Source organism: Capricornis sumatraensis, chromosome 11, assembly GCF_032405125.1.
Source record: "Capricornis sumatraensis isolate serow.1 chromosome 11, serow.2, whole genome shotgun sequence".
Taxonomy (NCBI): Eukaryota; Metazoa; Chordata; class Mammalia; order Artiodactyla; family Bovidae; genus Capricornis; species Capricornis sumatraensis.
Genome location: NC_091079.1, coordinates 41,178,574 through 41,200,892, shown reverse-complemented (window position 1 = coordinate 41,200,892; position 22,319 = coordinate 41,178,574). Strand labels below are relative to the sequence as shown.

The window sequence follows — 22,319 nt, the reverse complement described above, 5'->3', positions numbered from 1 at the left end:
TTTTTTGGTAGTAAATTGGATACAATTTAGTTAAGATTAGATGAATATAAAACTCTTGGCAGTACCTAGGATGTGAAGGACTGATGTTGAAGCTGAAACTGCAGTACTTTGGCCACCTGATGCGAAGAGCTGACTCATTGGAAAAGACCCTGATGCTGGGAAAAATTGAAGATGGGAGAAGGGGACGACAGAGGATGAGATGGTTGGATGGTATCACTGACTCAGTGGACATGGGTTTGAGTAGACTCTGGGAGTTGGTGATGGACAGGGAGGCCCGGCATGCTGCAGTCCATGGGATCTCAAAGAGTCAGACATGACTGAGGAACTGAACTGAACTGAAAAACATCTTCTGGTTTGTCTTTGTAAAGGATTTGTATCACTAGACTTAGAGGAATCAAGTGAGAACTTAGAATTGTCAAGTTCATGGACACATTTAATGAGTGATGTTGAGATTTGTTTATTTTTTTCTTCACTGAAGGCTCAGGGCTGAGTAGAATTAAATTGCAAAGAGAGAATCTAGGTGCAGGGATACCTGAAATATGTACATTTCTAAGTCTTAATCTTACCTTGGTTGGGGAAAAAACAAACAAACTGTGGTTTCCATATCAGGGTTAGATTAATTAGCATAAATCAGAATTTAGAATGACTACCCAGTCTTTGTGCTGCTATTCATGGGGTTGCAAAGAGTTGGACATGACTGAGCGACTGAACTGATATGAACACAATCTTTTATAACAGCTTTATATAGCTGTACAATACAGTTCACCTTTAAAGTATACAATTCAGTGGTTTTTAATATATTCTCAGAATTGTACAGCTATCACCACTATCTAATTTTAGAACATTTTCATCACTCCAGATGGAAACTTATCTGTTAAATAGCCTCTTACATAGTCACCATATCTGCCCCCAACCACTAATCTACGTTCTTTCTCTCTTGATTTGCTTATTCTGAACTTTTTGTGTAAATGGAATCATACAATAAGTGGCCTTTTATTTTTCTCACTTGCTGTTTTCCAAGTTCATCTGTGTTAACAGCATGTCAATACTGTGTTCCTTTGTGTTGTTGAATAGCATCCCTTTTTTCTGATGGATATATCACATTTTGTTTATTTACTCATCGTATGATGGACATTTGGGCATTTTCCACTTTTTTACTATTATGAATAATCTAAGCACATTCTTGATCAAGTCTTGGTGTGGACATATATTTTAATTTCTGTCGGGTGTATGCATTTCTGTAGGAGTAGAACTGCCAAGTCATCTGATAACTGTGTCTGTGTAGCCTTTGGAGGAACTTCCAGACGATTTTCCAAAGTTGAACTATTATTCTACATTATCACCAGTAGCGTGAGGGTTCAAATTTCACCACATCTTCATCAGTACTTGTTATTTCGGCTTTTTGATTATAGCCTTCGTATTGAGTATAAAGTGGTATCTCATTGTGGTGATTTGCATTTTTCTGATGACTAATGATGAACATTTTTCAGTACTTGGTGCCCTTGCATATTGGAGAAATTTCTGTTCAGATCCTTTACCCATTTTTTAAATTGAATACTTGTATTACTAAATTGTGAGAGTTCTTTATATTCTGAATGCTGCTGCTGCTGCTGCTAAGTTGCTTCAGTTGTGTGCGACTCTGTGCGACCCCATAGATGGCAGCCCACCAGGCTCCACCGTCCCTGGGATTCTCCAGGCAAGAACTCTGGAGTGGGGTGCCATTTCCTTCTCCAGTGCATGAAAGTGAAAAGTGAAAGTGAAGTCTCTCAGTCATGTCCGACTCTTAGCGACCCCATGAACTGCAACCCACCAGGCCCCTCTGTTCATGAGATTTTCCAGGCAAGAGTACTGGAGTGGGGTGCCATTGCCTTCTCCATTATATTCTGAATACTAGACCCTTATCAGAGATAGGGTTTGCATATATTATCTCTCATTTTGTGGGCTGCTGTTTCACTCTCTTAATAGTGTCTTCTGAAAGATAAAAACTTTTGTTTTTCTGGCTGCACTGTGTAACTTGCAGTATCTTACTTACCCAACCATGGACTGAACCCAGGCCACTCCATGAAAGCACTGAATCTTAACTGCTGAACCACCAGGGAATCCCCCAAAGCTTTTAATTTTTATAAAGTTGAATTTATGTATAAATTTTGTACCTTACCAACCATCTCTCATATGTCAGGCACTCTTAATTTGATACTTCTTAGGTGTTATATTACCTCATTTGATCATCTTAACTAAAGTTTAGTGTAATATGCTCATCTACACATGAAGAAGCTGAAGCTTGAAAAAGCAAAGTAACATGCCCAAGATCTACAGTTGGGAATTGACAGAGCCTGGATTTTAATCTAGACCTACCATGTACATGTGTGCTCTTTGTGTTCTGTGTTGCTCCTTCCCTCCTCCTTGAACAGAAGGCTGTTTGGATCCTGTACAGTCTTGTATATACTGGGTTCTCATCATACCATATTTTATAAAGCACTTCTCTCTGATGACAGGTAGTAGTACCAAGGGTGTAATAAAGTAGTCTGTAGCTGTTTATCTTTTAGCCAGTACTGTGAACTAAATTTGACTCTGGAAGTTGAGGCAGACTCTTTCTTTCTCTTGCATCATTGTCTGTAGGAGATGCTGCAATCGAATAGACTTGACTTTTAGAAGCAGGTGATGATTAGGGACTGTTTAGTAGTGCTGTTTGCTGGAGCTCACACGGAGCAGAACTGCCCCAAGGGTGGGGCTGTAGAATGGACAGAGCAGTGAGGTAAGGCCAGGAAACTGGGCTCTTGTCCCTTTGCAGTACCCATCAGTATCGCCTCGGGCAAATTACTTACCTTCTCTGAATTCAGGGTTTTGGTTTTTTTTCTTGTTTAATTGAGGGTTTGAAGTGGAGGCTCAAAGATTTCTGCTTATTTTTAGATTTCCTGAGGTCAGAAAGGGTTTCTGTTTTGCCCATTGCTGTGTCCTCAGCACAGCAGAGAGCTTGGCATGTGGTGTAAATGGGTGTTTATTAAGGGGGAGTGTGTCATTTGACAGAATGGGGTAAATCTCACTTTTTCTGGTTAGTAAATCATGTGACCTTGTGCAAGTTTCTTAACTTTTCTGGGCTTTTAATTTCTCATCTGTAAAATGAGGATAATAGGATTCCTGCTTCCATAGGATTCATTGTAAAGATGAAATGAGACACTCTATGCAGTGCTTGCCACATAATAACTCTCAAGTTTAATTTCCTCATCTGTAAAATGGGAATAATAGGATTCCTACTTCCATAGGGTTCCTTGTAAAGATGAAATGAGACACTGTATACAGTGCTTGGCACATGGTAACCCTCAAAAAAGTTTTTGTCACTGAATTAATATATGATTGTCTCTTTTTTGCCCTTTTCACCCATCCAGATCATCATATTAATAGTTGTTTATTTCCTAAAGAACCTTGATTGAAATATACATCTTATTTGGTTAGAACACACTGTAATTCTGAGAAAGGTCATACTTTTATCCCATAAGTGTTATTTAACTTTTCCTTCCTTCCATAGCCTATATCTCTAACCCCAGTCTCACCAAAGAGATCCGAGTGAAAAAGGAGAGTGTGATGAAATTAATGCAAATCTGTTGCTTCCTTTTGTTTGAAAAACAGCTTAGACCTTAAGCCACATTGCTGATGTGTTAGAAGAGTCAACTTTATATGCAGCCCAGCTTTATGTAAACCCAAGGAGACCCTGCTTTTTAAGGGACTCTTAGAATTGTGATTCTCTTCACTTTTAATTGATCTTAGGTCAGAAATTTTTCAAAAAGAGTAGAAGAAATATATCTACGGTAGATAAGGGTGCAGGCAAACAGTCTCGTAATCAGAACCTTCAGAGTCTTTTACGTATTTCAGAACTCCAAATTTTCCAGGTTTATAAAGGTATTGGTATAGTACAAACATCACATATTTCATAGTATCGTCAGTGGGAGCTGGGCAGTTCCCGGTAATCAGACATTGGCATTTCTATAGTGAAATGTAACATTCACAGATTAAGTAGGATAAATAGACTAAATAGCTCTGTACATCTGTTGAAATTAGATGTTACTGCCAAATGAGTCTGTTGAAAATCTATGGGAAATCTTTTGGTTTTTAAAGGATTTTGGTTTGGGGATTTGCAGATACAGGATTAAAGATACTTGCTCACAAAAATGGCATGCATATAAAAATTCTTGATTAACAGTAAATTTAAAGTCAGTGTTTTATTTTTTAACAACTCTAATGTTTTACAATTTTTAGTTGTCTCTAAATAAAAAGAAATTATAGAATTTATGGTCTGGAGGAATCTCTAAGAGGTTGATCCTTAAAATCCTTTATAATGACCTGTTTCATAATTTCTGTTGAACTTGTTTTTAGCTAGGAGGTTCTGGGTTAAATTAAAAGGATGCATCTGTTGCCAGAAGAAAATTTAATACTGTTTTATTCTCCAGGGCCATATCTGTCAACTTTAAGTGGAAGAATTTTCTGGCTAGAAACCTTTGCTTGATTTTAAACTTAAGAGATAGGGTGATACCATGAGGTTCCATGCTTGTTCCGTGCTCTGGGCTTTCTGTTTTCCCAGGGTGTGGTGTGTTTCACTGGTTCATGGAGTGCCTAGTTTTCATATTTTAGCATTTCAGAAAGCAGAATGAGTTACACGTGTTGCTGGCCAGATGGATGTTGAGATGTACTTTCACAGACAGAACATCCAGCCCAGCATCGACATCGTGGAGCAGGTGTCAGTGACTTGGAAGGAAATCTGAGAGTAGTGGGGTGCTCTTGGCCCCCCGAGAAGCCAGTGGGAGCAGAGCAGTTTGGTAAAGGCAGCAGGCTCACACACCCAGAGCCCACCCTGGTGCCTGCAGAGAGCTGATGGTTCAGAGCTGGGAGCTCTTTTATGAATTCTTTTGTGAAATGTTGTGTTACTAGTGTTTTGACACAGCTTTTTGTGGGCTAAAATCCGATATTATGGAATCTGAGTCAATAGGCAATTCATAAGTGTTAAACTCTGCAAAATAGTTTTAGAACCACCACCTTAGCTAGTTTTGATTATATTTTTGTATATGTAAAAGATAATTTGACAAAAATTCCAAGTCTAAAGGAACTGCAAAAGTAAAAAGAAGTGATAAGAAAAGTTTATGACAGTTTAGTAGTTTTTTTATTAGTGGTATGTAGAATAATGATCTGTCCAAATATAGTACATTGTCACTATTAGACTAAATGAAATATGATTGATTAAGTTAAATGTATTAGATGAACTGAACGGAACTGAACTGAAATGTGGTTGATTGAATGAGTATCATGTTGGAACGTTGGCCACAAGCTGTAGGTGGCACTGTTGCCTCTCATGAAATTCTAGCCCCTTAGCTGCAGTGCTAAGTCGCATGTCATCAGCTGCATGGGAGCCTTTGATTCTAGATGGGAATCAGAGCCCTGGCAGAAGATGGGCCTGTGAGCTTAACAGAGACCTCACTTCTGGATTTCCTTTCAGAATTTGCTTCTTACCTTGCAAGAACCAGGTAGACAGCAGTGTCCTTGAGTCTGAGCTGTGAAGTGCAGAGGCATGGTGAGAATTGTAGAGAAGCGGTGCCCCCACCACCATTCTCCCACTCCTGCTTCCATAGCTAATTGCCCTACATGGAAGTCTGGGGGTATTGTACCACCACAGTGAGAAACATTGCATATTTCTAGTTGGGACATATAAACAAATACTACTGAAAGTAAACTTTCACACGACAACACGTAGGTGCTGGTTGTAACCCAATAAATGGATTTTATGATCCTCTAGTGAGTTGCAGCCTATTTGGAAAACTCTTTCCTCTCTCTTCTTTTCCTCTTTCATCTATGTATCTGTATCTCTATATACCATTCTCCTCCCATGAATAAATGACTCTCAGTGAATTGTGGATAGGAAAATACACATTTAAATCTCTGGTTACTCTTTGCTTTACTCTCTGGAGAACTTAGTTTGAAATTATTTTATTTTATAGGCTGGAGCATTGGATTTACTGAAGGAGCTTAAGAATATTCCCATGACCCTGGAACTATTACAGGTATGTGCTAACATATGTCATAATTTTTGAATAGGTAATTGTCATAAAATAACTGAAACATCTTCAATACCAACATAAGTTTTTTATATTTTCCTCTTATAGTGTAAAACATTATTAACTTGTTTTTGTTTTTTTTAAAGGTGGTAACATAAATTAGTAATCTACTGAGTTACCATCATAGAAAAATGTTGCCTGCTTTTTTGAAAGGTTTTCTGCATTCAAGTGCATGCCCCACCGGCTGAGAAGGCAGTGCTTTAGACAAGTTGTAAAGCATTCTAAAGTTCTAACAGTTTTTCTTCACTGAGAAAAGTTCTTAGAACATACTATCTTCTACAAGAAAGGAACCACTTTCTGTGGGGAAAATGTCCCCCAAATGCTGATCTCAAACCACCTTGGGGTTTTAGAGTGGTGAATCCCCTGTCTGTGTCTGCTGTGAAAACTCCCCCCGCTGTGCTCCATTCTCCGAGAGAGAACACAGGACAGTCCAGTCAGATACATATTCTAGATTCTTCAACAGCTGCCCTACATCTCTTTGTTGAGTGCATTGAATAATTTAAAAGGAAACCTTAAGGATCCATTTATTTCTCAGCTTTAAAGTTTATAGCTGGGGCTCCCTTTTGTGTCTCACTAACAATTCCTTTTGTTATTTTATTTCTTTCTATAACCATATTTTGAAAGATTGTCTACTGACAACCTGAATTTACTAATTAAGTCACCATTTTTTATCTATCATCCATAATTGGCCATCAGAGCCTTTATGTTCTCTCAGCACAGTTTGAAGACAGTTAATGTGTGGGAAAAGAGCATGGATTTTGGAGGTGACAGACCTGGATTAAAATCCCAGTTTTGCCATTTAGTAATGGTGTGCTGCTGGCCAGGTTATTTATTGACACTTCCAGTCTCTTCATCTTTAAAAATAGGGATGATGATCTCGATTTTAAAGGATCTTGGGATGGTTGATGAATATGGGCGTTCCCAGCACGCCCCTGAGCATGTATGTCACCGCAAGTTAAGTTTTCTGTATTCTGTGAAGTCCATTTTTAGTATCTGTGATCGTGTGCTGGTGTTTAACCTCGTGTGGACGGTTGTATTTGTTTAGGTGTCCTCCTTATAAGGTGCAGCGCATGATGCATATAGTCATCTGTACAGGAGAATGTGAAGAGGCAAAGTGGGTGTGTGTGAGCCATGGTTGCATCTGCCTGTCTTGTCTACACACACAGACACTCTTTGTTCTGTTCTCTTGTGAGAGAGACTGACTTCATCTTACTAGTTGACCAGCCTCACTTCAGTAGTGAGTTAACATGCCTGCAGATCTCGGTGGTGAGGCCCTTGATGTGTGTGTCTTAAGTCGACAGTCTGCTGCTAAAAGAATTGATACAGTTGATGTTTTTTCTGTTCTAAAATGAAGAGGCATCTGGAAAACAAGAAAATCAAACAACGAATTGCCTGAAATAAAATTGCTTGTGTACATAATTGTCATTGCCTTGCAGTCCACAAGAATTGGAATGTCAGTGAATGCTATTCGCAAGCAGAGCACAGATGAAGAAGTTACATCTTTAGCAAAGTCCCTCATCAAATCCTGGAAAAAGTTATTAGGTATCTTCCCTTATATATATTTATGATCTGGTTTATTCAAACATTGAGTTGATGAATTTTTTTTTTCTTTTAATGAATATAGGTGTTTTGAAATCTGTACTTTATAATCTGGGAGGGGGCTTTAGTCTGACCTTGAGGGTTCTGCTTTTTAAGCTAGTCAGATTTAACTTTCTTGGTTTTTTTAATACTTATAATTGGATGGCCTTTTTTTCTTTTTTTGCCACTTTATTTTTTAATTGAAAGATAATTGCTTTACACAATTTTTTTTTATTTCTGTCATACATCAATAAGAATCAGCCATCTGTAGACCCATGTGCCCTCTCTCCCCATCCCACCCTTCTAGATTGTCACAGAGCCCCCGTTTGACTTCCCCAAGTCATACAGCAAATTCCCATTGGCTATCTATTTTACATATGGTGTTGTAAGTTTCCACATTACTCTCCATACGTCTCACCTCCCTCCTCCCCTGGATTGCCTCTTTAAGAAGAAAATTTTTCCCCAAGGGGAAGGTGTCCCACTTTTTGAAAAAAACTATTTCTAACTTAGAGAAAGTTTTCAAAAATAATAAAAATAATTCATGTGTCATTTTTCTAGGGCATTCATCTTTAATATTTTCCATGTTTCTGTTGTCATAGTCTCTCTTCTCTTTTTCTCTTTATGCTTACACTTTATTTTTTCCAAACTACTTGAGAATAGTAGTTCTTTATTGACTCTTTAAAACTTAAGCGTGTGTTTTCTTGGAACAAGTTTATTTTCTTACGTAATCCTAATACAGAAAATTCGGGCAATTTAACATTGGTACAGTTACCTTAATCTGCAGTGCGCTGTCGTTCCAGTTTTGTCAGTTATCCCAGTAATTACTTTTCCAGCTTTTTCCTCATCCTTGAGCTTTTTTGTGTCTTTTAGGACATTGACTTTTGAAAACACATGCCCCCTCCTCCCCTCCCTCTGTTGCTGTGTGTAAGGGCTTGTCTGGTTTTGGCCTGCGCAGTGCATGTTGCAGGCTCTTAGTTCCCCAACCAGAGCCTGGATGTGGGCCCACTGCAATGAACGCGCTGAGGTCTAACCAGGACTGCCACGTTCCCTGTTCGGGCTTTATCTGTCATTTTCTCCTGACTAGATCCGGTTGTGTGTCTGTAGTTGGGGTGCTGCACTTGTGTGTCATGTCCTTCTGGGGTGTGTGGCGTACAGAGATAGGACCGTGTTATTTCTGAGACTCAGCCAAGGTGTACAATGCATCACTGATGATTTTTCCTCGTGTCTAATAGGAGTTCTGTGGCAATCACTTTAAGACCCTGAAACTATGGTGCTCCCTGTCAGACCTTCCCCCACCCCCATTTGGTATCCCCCGATTACTGCCCAAACCATTCTTTCCAGTGACAGTTGCAAAATTATGATTTTCTAGTTTTTCTACTTTTTCTGTTTTCACACATCCTCATTCTGTAGGAAGAACCCTCTTCTTGCCTCCCAGTTCTTTTTCTGTTGTGAATGTGGACGCATAGGTTCCTGTTCTATATAATGGATTATAATCCATTCCTGCTCATATTTATTTTGATATTTACATTGTCCTAGGTTTGACCAGTGGGCAGCTCTACAAACTGGCTTCTGTGTCTCTTTGACAAGCTCCTTGCTTTTTTTTGTTGTTGTTTTTTAACCTCTTTCCTGCATTCTGGCACCACGCAACATGCTGGGCTTATCTGTCCTAGCCCTGGAACAAGCCATCTCCTGAGCAGTTACCATTCTCATGTGGAGGAGAAAATAAAAGAAGTGAAGCTTTTAAAACTTCATAGATAGCAGCAGTAATAATAAAAGACCTATTACATATAAGAGCTTGGGAACTAGTAATCAAGAATTGTAAAGCCTGTGAAATTTAGAAAGTTCAGCCTTAAGAAAACTAACTAAATAGACGATCCTGTATTAGATTCCAAACCAGAAAGCATTGTCGTTTAGGTTGTTAGCTAGATTTCTGGGAGATTTCCTACTGCTTCTGGTTAGCACAGTTCTGAATACTTAAGACACACTGTGTATGGGCCTGTATTAGTGCACTTAGTCCTCCCAGCTGTCCTGCGTGCTCGGGGCTGCTGTAACCCAAATTCATGCTGAGACAGTCGAGGGGCTGCTGTAACCCCACTTTGTGCTGAGACAGTCGAGGGACTGAGAGATCAGGTGCCTTGTTTGTGCGCAGTAGGAGGAGTGCTGACCGGCTGAGCTAGGGAGTGGTCTGAGCCCTCTGAGCCGGGCTTTGCTGCGTGGCTCACCACCCTCTGCTCAGAGGTTGGAGACCGTTCCTGCCTCTTACTGCCCTGCCTTTTCAGAGGGCCACCCTAGTGCTCACTGCACCATGGCAGCGTTACAGCTCCCCCACCAGCACTGGACCTTGTTAGACGGTACTGCCTGATTGTATTACCTGTCCCTGGTGGCTCAGATGGTGAAGAATCCACCTGCAGTGTGGGAGACCTGGGCTTGATCTCAGGGTCAGGAAGATCCTGGAGAAGGAAATGGCAGCCCACTCCAGTATTCTTGCCTGGAGGATCCCATAGACAGAGGAGCCTGGTAGGCTGTACAGTCCATGGGGTTGCAGAGAGTTGGACACAATGCATCATGTGACCTTTCTGAAGCCTTCTACACATCTTGGAAACACGTCTTGGTCCTTGCTCTGTTCTGAAATGTCATCGCTGATCCGTGCTTTCTTCCTCACGATACCATAGCATCTTCAGGCCTTCCAGGGAATTATAGAGTAAAGGGGACAATACAGTTGGTCTCTGAGAACTGACATGTGTCATGAGGACTGGATTCCCATGATAGTTCTGGAGTTGTGCTTGGGACTGTCTTCCGTCAGTCAGTCCTGTCCAGAGTGGCATGTTAGCGTCGTCTGGGGACGCTCAAGCCCCCTTCTGGGCTGGATGGAGTGTTGGGGTGGGAGCTTAGAGCTGCCTGGGCATTCCTGCCTCAAGGGTGAATGTTCTTCCATGTTCTGTACAGAGGGCAGTGGAGAACTGAGTTATTCATGCAGCTCTAGGACTCGTGTACGGATCAAAAAGTAGACCAAACTGGAGTAGTTCAGGGGCCAAATATTTCTGAACCCAGCTTCACAGCTGTTTTGGTTGATATAAACGTGAATGTTTCTTTCCAGTGTTGCCTTCACCCAACCTATTTTATGTACTTTATTTTCCCGTGTCTGATGACTCACTTCTTTAAGTCTTAAAGCTTATGCTTTATTAGTATTAATAACCTGTATTAGTTTTCAGAATATTTAAGATAGAGGAGATGCTAACTCCTAGGCCTAACTCATAATCCTGAAGTATATTCTATGAAAATCTTCTTTGTTTACTATCTCTGAAATATTTATTTGTATTTTGAGTACCACCTCAAATTTTTTTACTTCATGAAAAATTATCAAAACAACATTGTTATATATACTTTGCACTTTAATTTTTTTTAATGTGCAGTGTTTTTTCCATGTACATTGGCTAATAGAATAGCTTGCGTAAACTTCATTTACTTGTTAAAAACTTAGGATTTTATTGGGTTTTTGTTTTCTTTTTTTGGTTGCATAAATAGCTTGATAACATGTAGTAGTCCTGTTTTTTGTTTTGTTTTAACAAGTGCTGAAACTTAGGAATTTCATAAATTTTCAGATGGACCATCAACAGATAAAGACTCTGAAGAAAAGAAAAAAGATACTGCAGTTACGTCACAGAATAGCCCTGAAGCAAGAGAGGAAAGGTATTTCACTTCATGGAAGCTCGTGTGTTTTGGGAGACAGGGGTCATGGAGGCTTCAGAAAACACAGGACTGACCTTAGAAGGCCTGTGGAGTTGCCGCCAGGTCCATGCAGGCTGTGTGTGGAGGCCAGCTGGGTTACCGGCAAGGGCAAGGGGCTGCCTGCCGGTAGAGAGCACCAGGTGATGTCCATGGAGTGAAAGGCAGGATTAGTTTGGCAGAACTAATTGGCGGAAATCTTTACTGTGGTAAAAGTTAACTGAAACTAGTCTGAAAATATTTCAGTAAGAATCTAACACAGCAAGTTAAATCAGGAGTGTTTGAAGTGATTAGGTTGACTGGAAGAGTTATTAATTGTTGGAATGGTATTGATGGTTTTAGGGAGATATTAAGAGATGTTTGTATTTTCACAACTCCTCACTCCATGTAGTTTTTATCCTGAAGCGGTGTCTCATGTATAAGCCTCACTGGTTGTCTGATTGGAGCAGGGTTTGCCAGCGTTTCTCTCTGGTTTTGGTCGAGAGCAATCATAGTCTTTGTGCCCTCCCCTCCCACCTCTGCTCATAACTGAGATCCCATCTTTTCATGTGCTGTATTGAGGCGTAACGTGTATTTTCTGTATTAAAAATATTGTTTAACATTTAAAAGGAGGATCAAAGTTAAAAAAATAAAAGACTTGTCTCATCTTTACTAAAAGTTTTAACTTCTTTTTAATCTATATACAGGCAGGTTTTTTCTTTTCCCATTTAAGAATCACTGGAATATTATTTCATTTATTTAGGCCCAGAATTACTGTTTTTAGAGAGTAATGGTAATGATACTCACTTTAAGAGAGTTTTCCTGACTTCTCTTTTTGTTTTTTTGTGTGTCTGTGTGTATATTCTAGCAGCTCCAGTGGCAACATGAGCAGCAGAAAGGACGAGACCAATGCCCGGGACACGTACGTCTCATCTTTCCCTCGGGCGCCGAGCACTTCTGATTCTGTGCGGTTAAAGTGCAGGGAGATGCTCGCTGCTGCTCTCCGAACAGGAGGTAAATGTTGTTGCTCAGTCCCTTGACCAAGGCCACCGCTGCCCTGTCCACCTCGTTTCATCCTCTGGGTGGGACCCTGATGGTCGCTGCCCCTCACCGCCCAGCCTAGGGAGCGGCTCTTGTGCCGGACGTTACTGAGAGCAGTGAGGCGCAGGCATCCAGGCCTCTGCTTATTACATGTGATTCTCAGAAACAATAGGTTCCTTCCTTCTGGTGTATGTTCCCCTGAGTCGTAGTTATTTAAACTTTTTCACAATCCTTTTTCTCCTCACATTTAATCTGCAAACTCAGTATCTGCCCCCCTCAGATTGAGAGTTAATGATACATATTATTGTCCTGTTGTTAAATGTTACTATGACATATAATAAGTTTTATATTCATAATTTCATTTCCTACTTTTTTAAGTGGGAAAGAGATTTTGGTTTATATTTGGGAGCTCTAATTTAATCTGGAGGTATTCATTCCTATGTAAAATTTGGCTTTAAAGTTTCATATATAGGAATATATATTTATTGTCTTCTAAAAATGCATCCTTTTCTATTATCCTGAGCCCTAGTTAGTATGACCTATTTTTCTTCTTACTCTGCCTTTTCTTTACTCTGATTCCTTTATTATCTCTTTATGTATATTTTCTTGTTTCTTTCTAGTTTCTTTTTGTTCCTTCTGTTGCTTTGAATGTTTGCCTAGAAGTCTTTTGAGTGTGTCCATATATGTGATTGGCCGATGAAATGAATGGTTTCTTTGCATGGAAGTCTGAGGCGGGAAGGAGACAAGACAGTACTTTGCATAAGTTTCTCTGCTCTTCTGTGGGAACAGCCAGAATTTCTGGAGTTGTGAAATGAGGGGTTGCCTGCTGGATGCGTGACTCCCCGACTCCTGAGGGATAAGGCATCATCCATGCAGGAGCCCTGTGGACACTAGCTGAATCCAGAGGAGGAGCCGAGGGAGTCACAAAGAAGACCAGATTCTAAGGAAACTATACTGAAAGGATTCTTTGTACAGGGCAAGTGGGGCTGAAGAAATAGGAATATAGTTTAATTGGCTCTGTACTGAAATTTTCTTTTAATGTGTGGTAATCATTCATTCATGACACTTCTCTGTGTCTGTGTTTAGATGACTACATCGCCATTGGAGCTGACGAGGAAGAATTGGGATCTCAGATTGAGGAAGATATCCTTTGCGTGTATATTCACAATGGTGTCAAGAATCCACTAGATTATTTTTTCTTCCTGTAAAGAAGAGAAAATCTTATTCTACAGTTTTTGTCTTGATTGTTTTGGTGGGAAAGGGAAAGGCTGTCTGTGACATGTTATTCTTGTTTTCCTCTTATGCAAAAGTAAGACACGTAATGGTGATAGTGCTTTTATTTTTCTGCCTTGCAAATTGAGACTGTAACGTCTCATGGACACGTGCTAGTGAGTGTAAAGTGGGGTCTCACCTTATGGAGAGGGGGGCCCTCAGCAAAGCATAGAAATCCCCTGAGCTCGTCATCCTGTGCGTTCACGCTGGTTGCTTCAGAAAGAACTCTGGTTGGGGAGAGGGAGTCTTGCACATGGGTCCGGCAGCAGGGACCATCTGGTGACAGGTGACAGTGTACCACAGGCCTGTCCTGGCTGAGGGGTGGCTGCTCTAGGGCTGGGCCTCTGTGCCTGTCCCAGGTTAGCCTGTCCTGCTAACCTGGCTTCTTGCTGAGCTGGAAGGAGATGAACCTCCAGGCCACTACGAACTGGCTGTGTGGTCTTTTTGAGGCTTTTAGGATCCTTGGCGGAATGCAGATTTGGGCCAGGGAAAGCATGTATAAGTTCAAGCTCTTTTTCTAAAGTTTTCTTACTCAGATTGAATACCTGAGTTACATTTTTAAACCCTTTTAATCTGTGTCACTTGGCATTAAACATTGAGAAAGTTTAATAGCATTCATAGCATAAAATCACTATTTTTTGCCAGGTACTGATCAGGAAATCAGGCCTTATTAGGAAAACAGTGCCTTATTAATTTAATCTGAATTGGAAATACTGCTTAGAAATTTCAGGAATTCTTATCATGGCAGAGTTTGAAAAAAATGATCTTAGGACCTTTATAATTTAACCTTTTTCCTTAACGGCCTAGTACCTATCTATCAAGAAATAAGGAATACAGACATGAAATACAAAAATAGAGTACGAAGTAGGATATCAAATCTTAAGGATGCCAAAAATCCAAATTTAAGGAAAAACGTGCTGTGTGGGAACATTCCTCCTGACTTGTTTGCTAGAATGACAGCAGAGGTGAGTGTATTTGAATAGAACATTTCTGTGGCGGTATTCCATGATGTCAAGTGTAAAGTCTGTTTAAATCATGAAGTACTGAATAAATACTAGATCTGTAATAGCTATCCTAGTACACTTTTATACACAGTATATACAGTATACTAGACAAGAACTTAGGTGATTGAATCTGTTAGCATTAGTACTTTGTCCCTTTCATAACTGTACCGTGATCTTTGAGTGGTTGCCTTATTAAATTATTGTCAAAAAATAAAAATGTTTTTTATTGTAGATTCATGTAGAATCAGAATTAAATTTCTAATTGCAAACAGACTTTGTAACCTCTAAGCTCTTTTCTTGGTTAAATACTATAAGATTGGCTACATCTTATTGACTATCCTTATATTTATTTAGAAAGTGATGCAGAAAATGAAATTCATTGTTTGCTTTTTTAGATGTAGCAGTTCATAGATAGAAGCTGAAGTGTGTCTACAGTTTCACTGTCTTACTGAGCATCCAAGTGAATTTGTCTTTCTGTATAACTAATGAAAACTATATTTATAAAGATTCATTTTTTAAAACCTCATTAGAATAATTTTAAACTTTCCCAAAGTACAAGGCATAGTGTAATGAAGTCCTATTATCTACCCATCACCTAAGCTTCAAATATATTAAGTAATTTGTCACTTGTTTATCATCTGTCTCTTCTTTGTTTTCTTTCTTTTCCCCTGAATTATTTTCAAGCAAATTCCAGACATTGTATCCTTCCACCTCTATCCTTCAGAGAAATCTGTAAAAATCTGACATTTTTATGTAACTACACTCATAGCATCACTGCATCCAGCAAGTCTAGTGATGATTCCTTGGTGTATCTGATATCTGGTTTATAGTCATTGTATATTCCTGGTTGTACATTTACTTTGTATCAGGATCTGAAGTCTAGATGTCACCTTAAGCTTGGTCTCTTAAGACTGTATGAACGTAGTTAAGTCTCCTTTTCCAGCCCCCTTTTCTTCCATGACATTGACCTATTGAAGAAACTGGTTTATCTCTTATATATCTCACACTGAATTGCCCATTTCTTCCTCATTACACTAATTTTTCTGTCTCCATTCTTTTCTGTGAACTGGAAGCTAGTTTTGTAGCTTAGATTATATACAGGTTTAACTTTCCCTGCACAAATGCTTCATCAGTGGTCCTTCTTACTTCATACTGCATCACTTCAGGAGACATGTATCTTGTTCTCTTCGGGTGTGGAAATTTATCAGGGATTTGTGTGCAGACAGTCTCATCCCTTCTCTGTGACGTTCTCCACTGGCCTTTCATCTGCTTGTTCACCCACTGATGATCCTTGCCTGAACTGGTGATGTCATTAGGAACTGCAAAACAGATTTCTAGAATTCTGAAAGTCCTTTCACCTTTCTTAGCTAGACTTCTTTGATAAAGGAGCACTTGCTCTGAGTTTAAGGCCATTGGTTAGGATAGGAAAGGCAGGTGAATGTGTAATTCTTCCCTTTGGTTAACAGTTGTCAGAAGGAGTGGTTGGCGCCCCACTAACCCCCAATAGGGGCTTTTATTGCCATTTTTGCATGTGTTTGTGCTCTACTTTTTTAAGTGTCGTTACAGACTTGTGACTTTATTTATCCAGTGGGGTTGATCTTTTCAGTGATTTATCATGGTACCTAAAGAAATTATCCTCTGTCTGGTCAATGGAGCTCTGTCACGTAGCCCCTCTGTCCAGTGATGCGCTCACAGTGGTCAGGCAGCTCAGAAATGTGTGTTCTTTCCTTATTATTTCGCTTCCTGGCACAGGACAATACTCTGCCTTTCTTGTGCATTTCTTGACTCAAAACTGGAACCAAACATTCCTCTGAGGCCCCTGGTTCCTTTTCCGGCGAAGGAGGTGGGTGCAGTACTGGAGTCCATGGTCTGGATACGCTCATCACTATAGGATTGCATTAAATGCAGCTTTCAACTACAGACTTCTGAGTGTTTGGGAAAAATGTAAGAGTAAACAAACTGATGAGTCCTTTGAGGAAAAATATGATATTTCACTTTCAAAATTTTAAAAGTTGATTTTGATCCTGTTGTTGTTTAACTATTAGAGCATAAACAGCATTCTGCATGTGTGTAGAAGGTGCCTGTAACTGGGTGGTATTGCTGTCCTTGTGATAGGAGATGGCTAGTGATGAGCTCAAAGAGATGCGGAAAAACTTGACCAAAGAAGCCATCAGAGAGCACCAGATGGCCAAGACGGGCGGGACCCAGACAGACTTGTTCACGTGCGGCAAATGTAAAAAGAAGAACTGCACTTACACCCAGGTTTGTGACTGTTAATAGATGGACTTTCATACTAAGAGGCTTACAACTCCTGTTTCAAGACAAATACCAACGTATTTTCAGTTAGCTGGATTTGTTAGTATTAATGTATCCTTCTACTTGAGATCTCTCTCAAAACATATCAAAATAACTTTGTGTTTCTAGTTATTAGAGCAGATGTCAAGTTCCTCAGTCACAGAGGATGGGTATTGAAGGCTCTTGTTGCTGTCTGACTTTTAGAAAGGTTTTGGTAGTTTTTGTCAGAATGAAGTATTTGTAATTTTTACGTTTTTGCAAATTTGTAAGAAAACTGAGAGGTCTTTTAATTAGTATTTCTATGCTTCTTATGATTAAAATTTTTCATATTAGCCATTTATCAGTAGTATAATGTGCGAGTTTAGATGATTTTCCCACTTATCTGGGATAAAGATGAGAAGACAAGGACTTTTGTTTAGAAATGTGTGTTCTTTCCTTATTATTTCGCTAATTTGTTAATAGCTTGTTTTAGACTGTTACACATTTTATTGTGCTACCATTGTAGTTGATGTAGGATATCCTAATTTAAGTTGGATTTTCTGTAGTATTGTGAAAAGCAGTGTTTTTCACCCAACTTTGCCATAGGTACAAACGCGGAGTGCTGATGAACCCATGACAACGTTTGTCGTCTGCAACGAGTGTGGAAACCGGTGGAAGGTAGGGTGCCCGGGGGTTTCCTGTTTCACCCGGCTCTGTGGGGTGGTTTCTCCTTGGGGTGGTTACACTGGCTCTTTTCTGGGGGCTGTCCTGTGTGTCCCATGCTCACACTGCCCCATGCTGGGGACACTAGGGCTGGCGTCTGTTGTGGATCACACTATTTGGTACTCTGCTAGAACTAGGCAGTGACTTCGGACACTGCCCTCTGCGTGGTCTTGGTGCAGGAGTCAAGGTTGGATCTTAGAGGTGTAGCTACTGTGTCGCCATCCTGTGCGCATGCTGTCCTTTCAGGCGCTCCCATGCTTGTTCTTCTGGAACACGTACATGTGTGTATGGTTGCATAAATGTTTATCCTGGAAAAACTGCTGTACCTCATTGAAGTCCAGCCCACTGGTTTCAGTGTTTATTCTAGGAAATCCAGATGAGCACTGCCATGATCTGGTAGGCTTCTCACAAAGCCTTTTGTGTTGCCTGTGTTCTCCTAAATTAGCCCCACACAGGCAAATAATGTTACATGAATGATCCATTCTTCAGTGATTTCTGTGAGCCACAGAAACATCACCTAAAACAGAGGTAGGGACATGAGGAGTGTGTGACTGGGGGCTCCCACAGGAGGAAGGTGGGCTTTGGAGCCAGACACGCTTTCGGCTCCTTTGCCCCATACTGTTGCTGAACTGTGATATTCTCACAGACAAATATAAATAAGACCCACATTACAGGTCATGCTGAGTAGTAGAAATGATAGATTTAAAAGTGCCTGGTCATTGTTGATACTCCAAAAATGCTTTCTATTTGGGATTAGTTTTGTGTGTGTGTGTGAAAATTCTACAAGCTTCTTTTCAAGTTATTCTTACCTTAGACTTTTCCTTACTTTAAAACAATCACAGAGGTTAAAGCATTTCCTGAAATCGGAAGTGAACAAAAAAGACAGTGGGCGGAGGGCTCCAGCAGGGTTCCAGGGGTGAGGCCAGTGCCTGTTTCATTACACACAGAGATTCTGTTCTTGGGCCTGGAGGTTATGGTGCTGACAGTGTCTTCATGGCTTGAAGCAGTGTCTCCTGTCTGGAGCTGGCAGTTTCTTTAACTGGTCTACGGGAGAGATGTTCATACTGTTCAATCCTGTTGGGCAAACCCGGTTTTTCCAGCGCTCTCCTGGATTTGTTTAGCATCAGGAGGAGGAGGAAGACTGGGTATATCACAGTTTGTATTGAATACAGGCAGTTTGCTGCAAAGTGCTGACACAGTTCCTGTTGGATTTTAGAAAATTCAATGTAATGTAGAAAGCTGATGCCTATGGTGGCTTACTCTGGAAGTTCAAATTTGGAATTAATTTTTTTAACCTAAGAATTAAGGAGAGAAGTGCTTAATAAGAAAATATTTTATACTATTTCTTTATGTATGCTTAGCAATTCTAAATTGGAAGAGTCAAACACAATATAGGTGACTGTTCATGTCTGGAAAATACAGCATATTTTTTAAAAATGCCTGTTTGTTTAGCAGTGTCATGTGTATGCTGTGTTGAACAGGGAAGGAGGTACACCCCATTGTCTGTATTTAAAGGTCTCATAAAATATTTCTTCTTTTTTGACAGTTCTGTTGAGTTGGAAGCATTGGCAAAACATCTGGACCATTAAGAAGATGGATTTTGTAATTAGCTTTAAAGACTAGGTCAACTAGCTAGTTTTCCTGCAAATCAGACTTTTAAAGTAACTTGCCTCCCTTGGGTTAGTCTCTGGTTTTGACATAGTGTCCCTTCCTTAAACGCCTTCTGTAGTTTCAGGTCAGTAGGGAGACCACATAATGGTATCTGTTTCAAAACTTTTTTTTTTCATTTTTATAAACTTTTGGCAGTTAATTTTTACCTTTTTTTTCTTCTTAAAAGAAAATGTAACAACTTTTATACAATATAAAACATACGCAGTAGAATGTTACTCTTCTCAGTTAACACACAAGTGGAAATTACATTTTTTTTTCCTATATTGGCATGTACCTGCAAATATTAAAAAAGGATAAGAGGCAGTGTAATTATAAGTTTATCAGACATGGTGTGTATTCAAGTAATACTTGACCAGTTTATCTAAATTGTATATAATATTTGAACTAGCATATGAAATTGATTTTAATTATTCTGTTCACAAGTCTGGGATAATTAGATATTATTTTGCATTTGTAACTAACTGTGATCCTCATTTCTTGTAATTTCTTGTACATGTGTATTACTTGTTCTTAATAGATTTTAGCTTTTGGAAATATGACTTGACTTTGTTGAAATCAGTTTGGTTTGTTGTTTATTTACCTGTTTGACTTTGTAGTGTATTTTAGTTTTGCAGAACACCGTCGTAATTTGGTATGCTTTTCATAAATCCCAGACAGGCAAAGAGTGGAAAGTTTGAACCATTTTTACCTTTTGTAGGAAGACACACTGGGAGGAAGATGTTAGCATTTTAAAATAGTGTGGTTCCTGTGAACAGTTCCTGACTTGACTTTGATTTGGAAATCTGTCCTGACTGAGGACTTTAAGGCTTATATAGATCATTAAGCTGTGGTCTTTCCATATGGAGACTGATGGAGCACATTTCTGTCCTAACTGACTTGCTGCCTCTGTTACACAGGAGTAAGGCTGAGGGACAGACAAGTGTGTGGGCTATAACATGGCCCACGTTTATGGGACGGACCTTGCAGTTAAGTGTGTGCCATCTGCTTGGTTGGGAATAAGGAAGAATGATCTCACTGGCTGTAGCACATCTTGAATCTCCAGTTACGAGGACCACATCTCATCCTGCTCCATCTCCCCTCTCCAACCCCTATGGAAAGACTTCAGCACCAGCTTGCATGCCCCTCTTCCCTCCCTTTCCCCACTGCTCACCACAGGTCAGTTTGATGCAGTAGAGAAAACATCCAGAAGTCCACATGAAGACACCACATGTAAGAATTGGCCAATGGTGCCATCCCACCTCTACTTTGTCAGGTCACAGAGTAACCTTTTATCACTTGGAAAATAACATAAATTTTTGAAAGAATGAGTGTAAGAAGATTAAAATAGTCCCACTTTTAAGTGAGCCATTTTTAAATTTGTAATTCAATAAAGTTTCTTGTTATTAAACATGTATCACATTTTGTCATTTTATTTGAATATCTATACTTGCTTTATTTTTTGTTTAAAAAGTTCTGCTTTCCCAACTATTAAGGTGTTTTTAAAATGCAGTTTTAACTAATGGTTGCCTGGTTGTAGGTATGAAGGGACAGGTATCGAGCATTGGTGCAGAGCACGTTTGTTGTCTCCTCCCTGGACCCCGGAGAGGGATTCAGGCTGGTTCAGAGCAGAGTACATGCATGCATCCTCTGTGTGCACTCAGTGTGATATGAAAAACCAAACAGGGAGTCTTAGATTGGAAAATGCCAGCCAGTTATAAAGTAACTGGAAGTAAACAGTTCTCAAGGGTAATATCTTATAATGTCTATTTCTAGGACAAAGCAACTGTGTTAAATTAACATAGAGGAAGTAAGATGTTGCTCAGTCGCTAAGTTGTGTCCGACTCTTTGTGACCCCATGGACTGCAGCACGCCAGACTTGCCTGTCCTTCACCATCTCCCAGAGTTTGCACAAATTTATGTCCATTGAGTCAGTGATGCAATCCAACCATTTCATCCTCTGTCACCCCCTTCTCCTGCCTTCAGTCTTTTCCAGCATCAGGGTCTTTTCCAATGAGTTGGCTGTTCGTATCAGGCGGCCAAAGTATTGCCGCTTCAATGTCATTTCTTCTAATGAATATTCAGGGTTTATTTCCTTTAGATTGACTGGTTTGATCTTGCTGTTTAAGGGACTCTCAAGAGTCTTCTCCAGCACCACAATTCGAAAGCATCAATTCCTTGGCGCTCAGCCTTCTTCATGGTCCAGCTCTCAAAGGAAAGCTATAACAAACCTAGACAGCATATTATTGAAAGCTGAGACATCACTTTTCTGGCAGAAGTCCCATATAGTCAAAGCTATGTTTTTTTCCAGTAGCCATGTACAGATATGAGAGTTGGATCATAAAGTTAGATGTAGTGACAGTTAATGAAGAACCATCCCCGGAAGGCAGAAGATCACCACCTCGGTTTTCCAGCTCCCCTGAGAGTGATGAGTGTTCATGTGAGTGTTGGGGAGCCATGGCAAGAGTTCTGACACACAGACACATGTGCGTCACAATCTACGTGCCTCACAGATGGAACAACGTTTAAAGTGTTAGCATTAGACTTCCACAATGGTTGCCTCCAGTTCAAAGTATAATTTGGGGATTTGCGGTATCAAAAACAACAAAGTGATGAGATTTAAGGAGTTTTAGTCAACAGTTACTCTTTACTGCTCCCTGCAGCCCTCCACCTTCACCCCATTTAGCTGTATGTAGAAAATTAGCCATTCAAGAAGAATTGAGGGACTTCCCTGGTGGTCCAGTGGTCAAGACTTACCTTCCACTGCAGGAGATATAGGTTTGGTCCCTGGTAAGAAAATTAAGATCCCATATGCCATAGGATACAGCCGAAAAATGAAACAAGAATGTCCCACCACGAAATGTAAGGTGAATAGTCACTGATGTAAAAAATCCACGTGTTTCAGAAATAAGCAAAGTGCCAACGTTGAAGATGCTACTTCATAGTGGGTAGGACAGAGGTACTGCCTGACGAG

At 40.0% G+C, this 22,319-nt stretch overlaps 1 protein-coding gene across 2 annotated transcripts in view; it reads left to right on the top strand.

The window, feature by feature from the left end:
• Window positions 1–20,722, top strand: part of LOC138088788 (transcription elongation factor A protein 1) — a 49,328-nt gene extending 28,606 nt beyond the window's left edge. For both annotated transcript variants that reach the window (XM_068984117.1, XM_068984118.1), the window contains 9 exons: window positions 5,985–6,047; window positions 7,538–7,643; window positions 11,282–11,369; window positions 12,253–12,398; window positions 13,512–13,568; window positions 14,508–14,662; window positions 16,817–16,963; window positions 17,582–17,653; window positions 19,245–20,722. In XM_068984117.1, the coding sequence (XP_068840218.1) occupies window positions 5,985–6,047; window positions 7,538–7,643; window positions 11,282–11,369; window positions 12,253–12,398; window positions 13,512–13,568; window positions 14,508–14,662; window positions 16,817–16,963; window positions 17,582–17,653; window positions 19,245–19,253 (843 nt within the window). In that variant the 3' untranslated portion in view covers window positions 19,254–20,722. The remainder of the gene's footprint in view (window positions 1–5,984; window positions 6,048–7,537; window positions 7,644–11,281; window positions 11,370–12,252; window positions 12,399–13,511; window positions 13,569–14,507; window positions 14,663–16,816; window positions 16,964–17,581; window positions 17,654–19,244) is intronic.
• The last annotated feature ends 1,597 nt before the right edge of the window (window positions 20,723–22,319 follow it).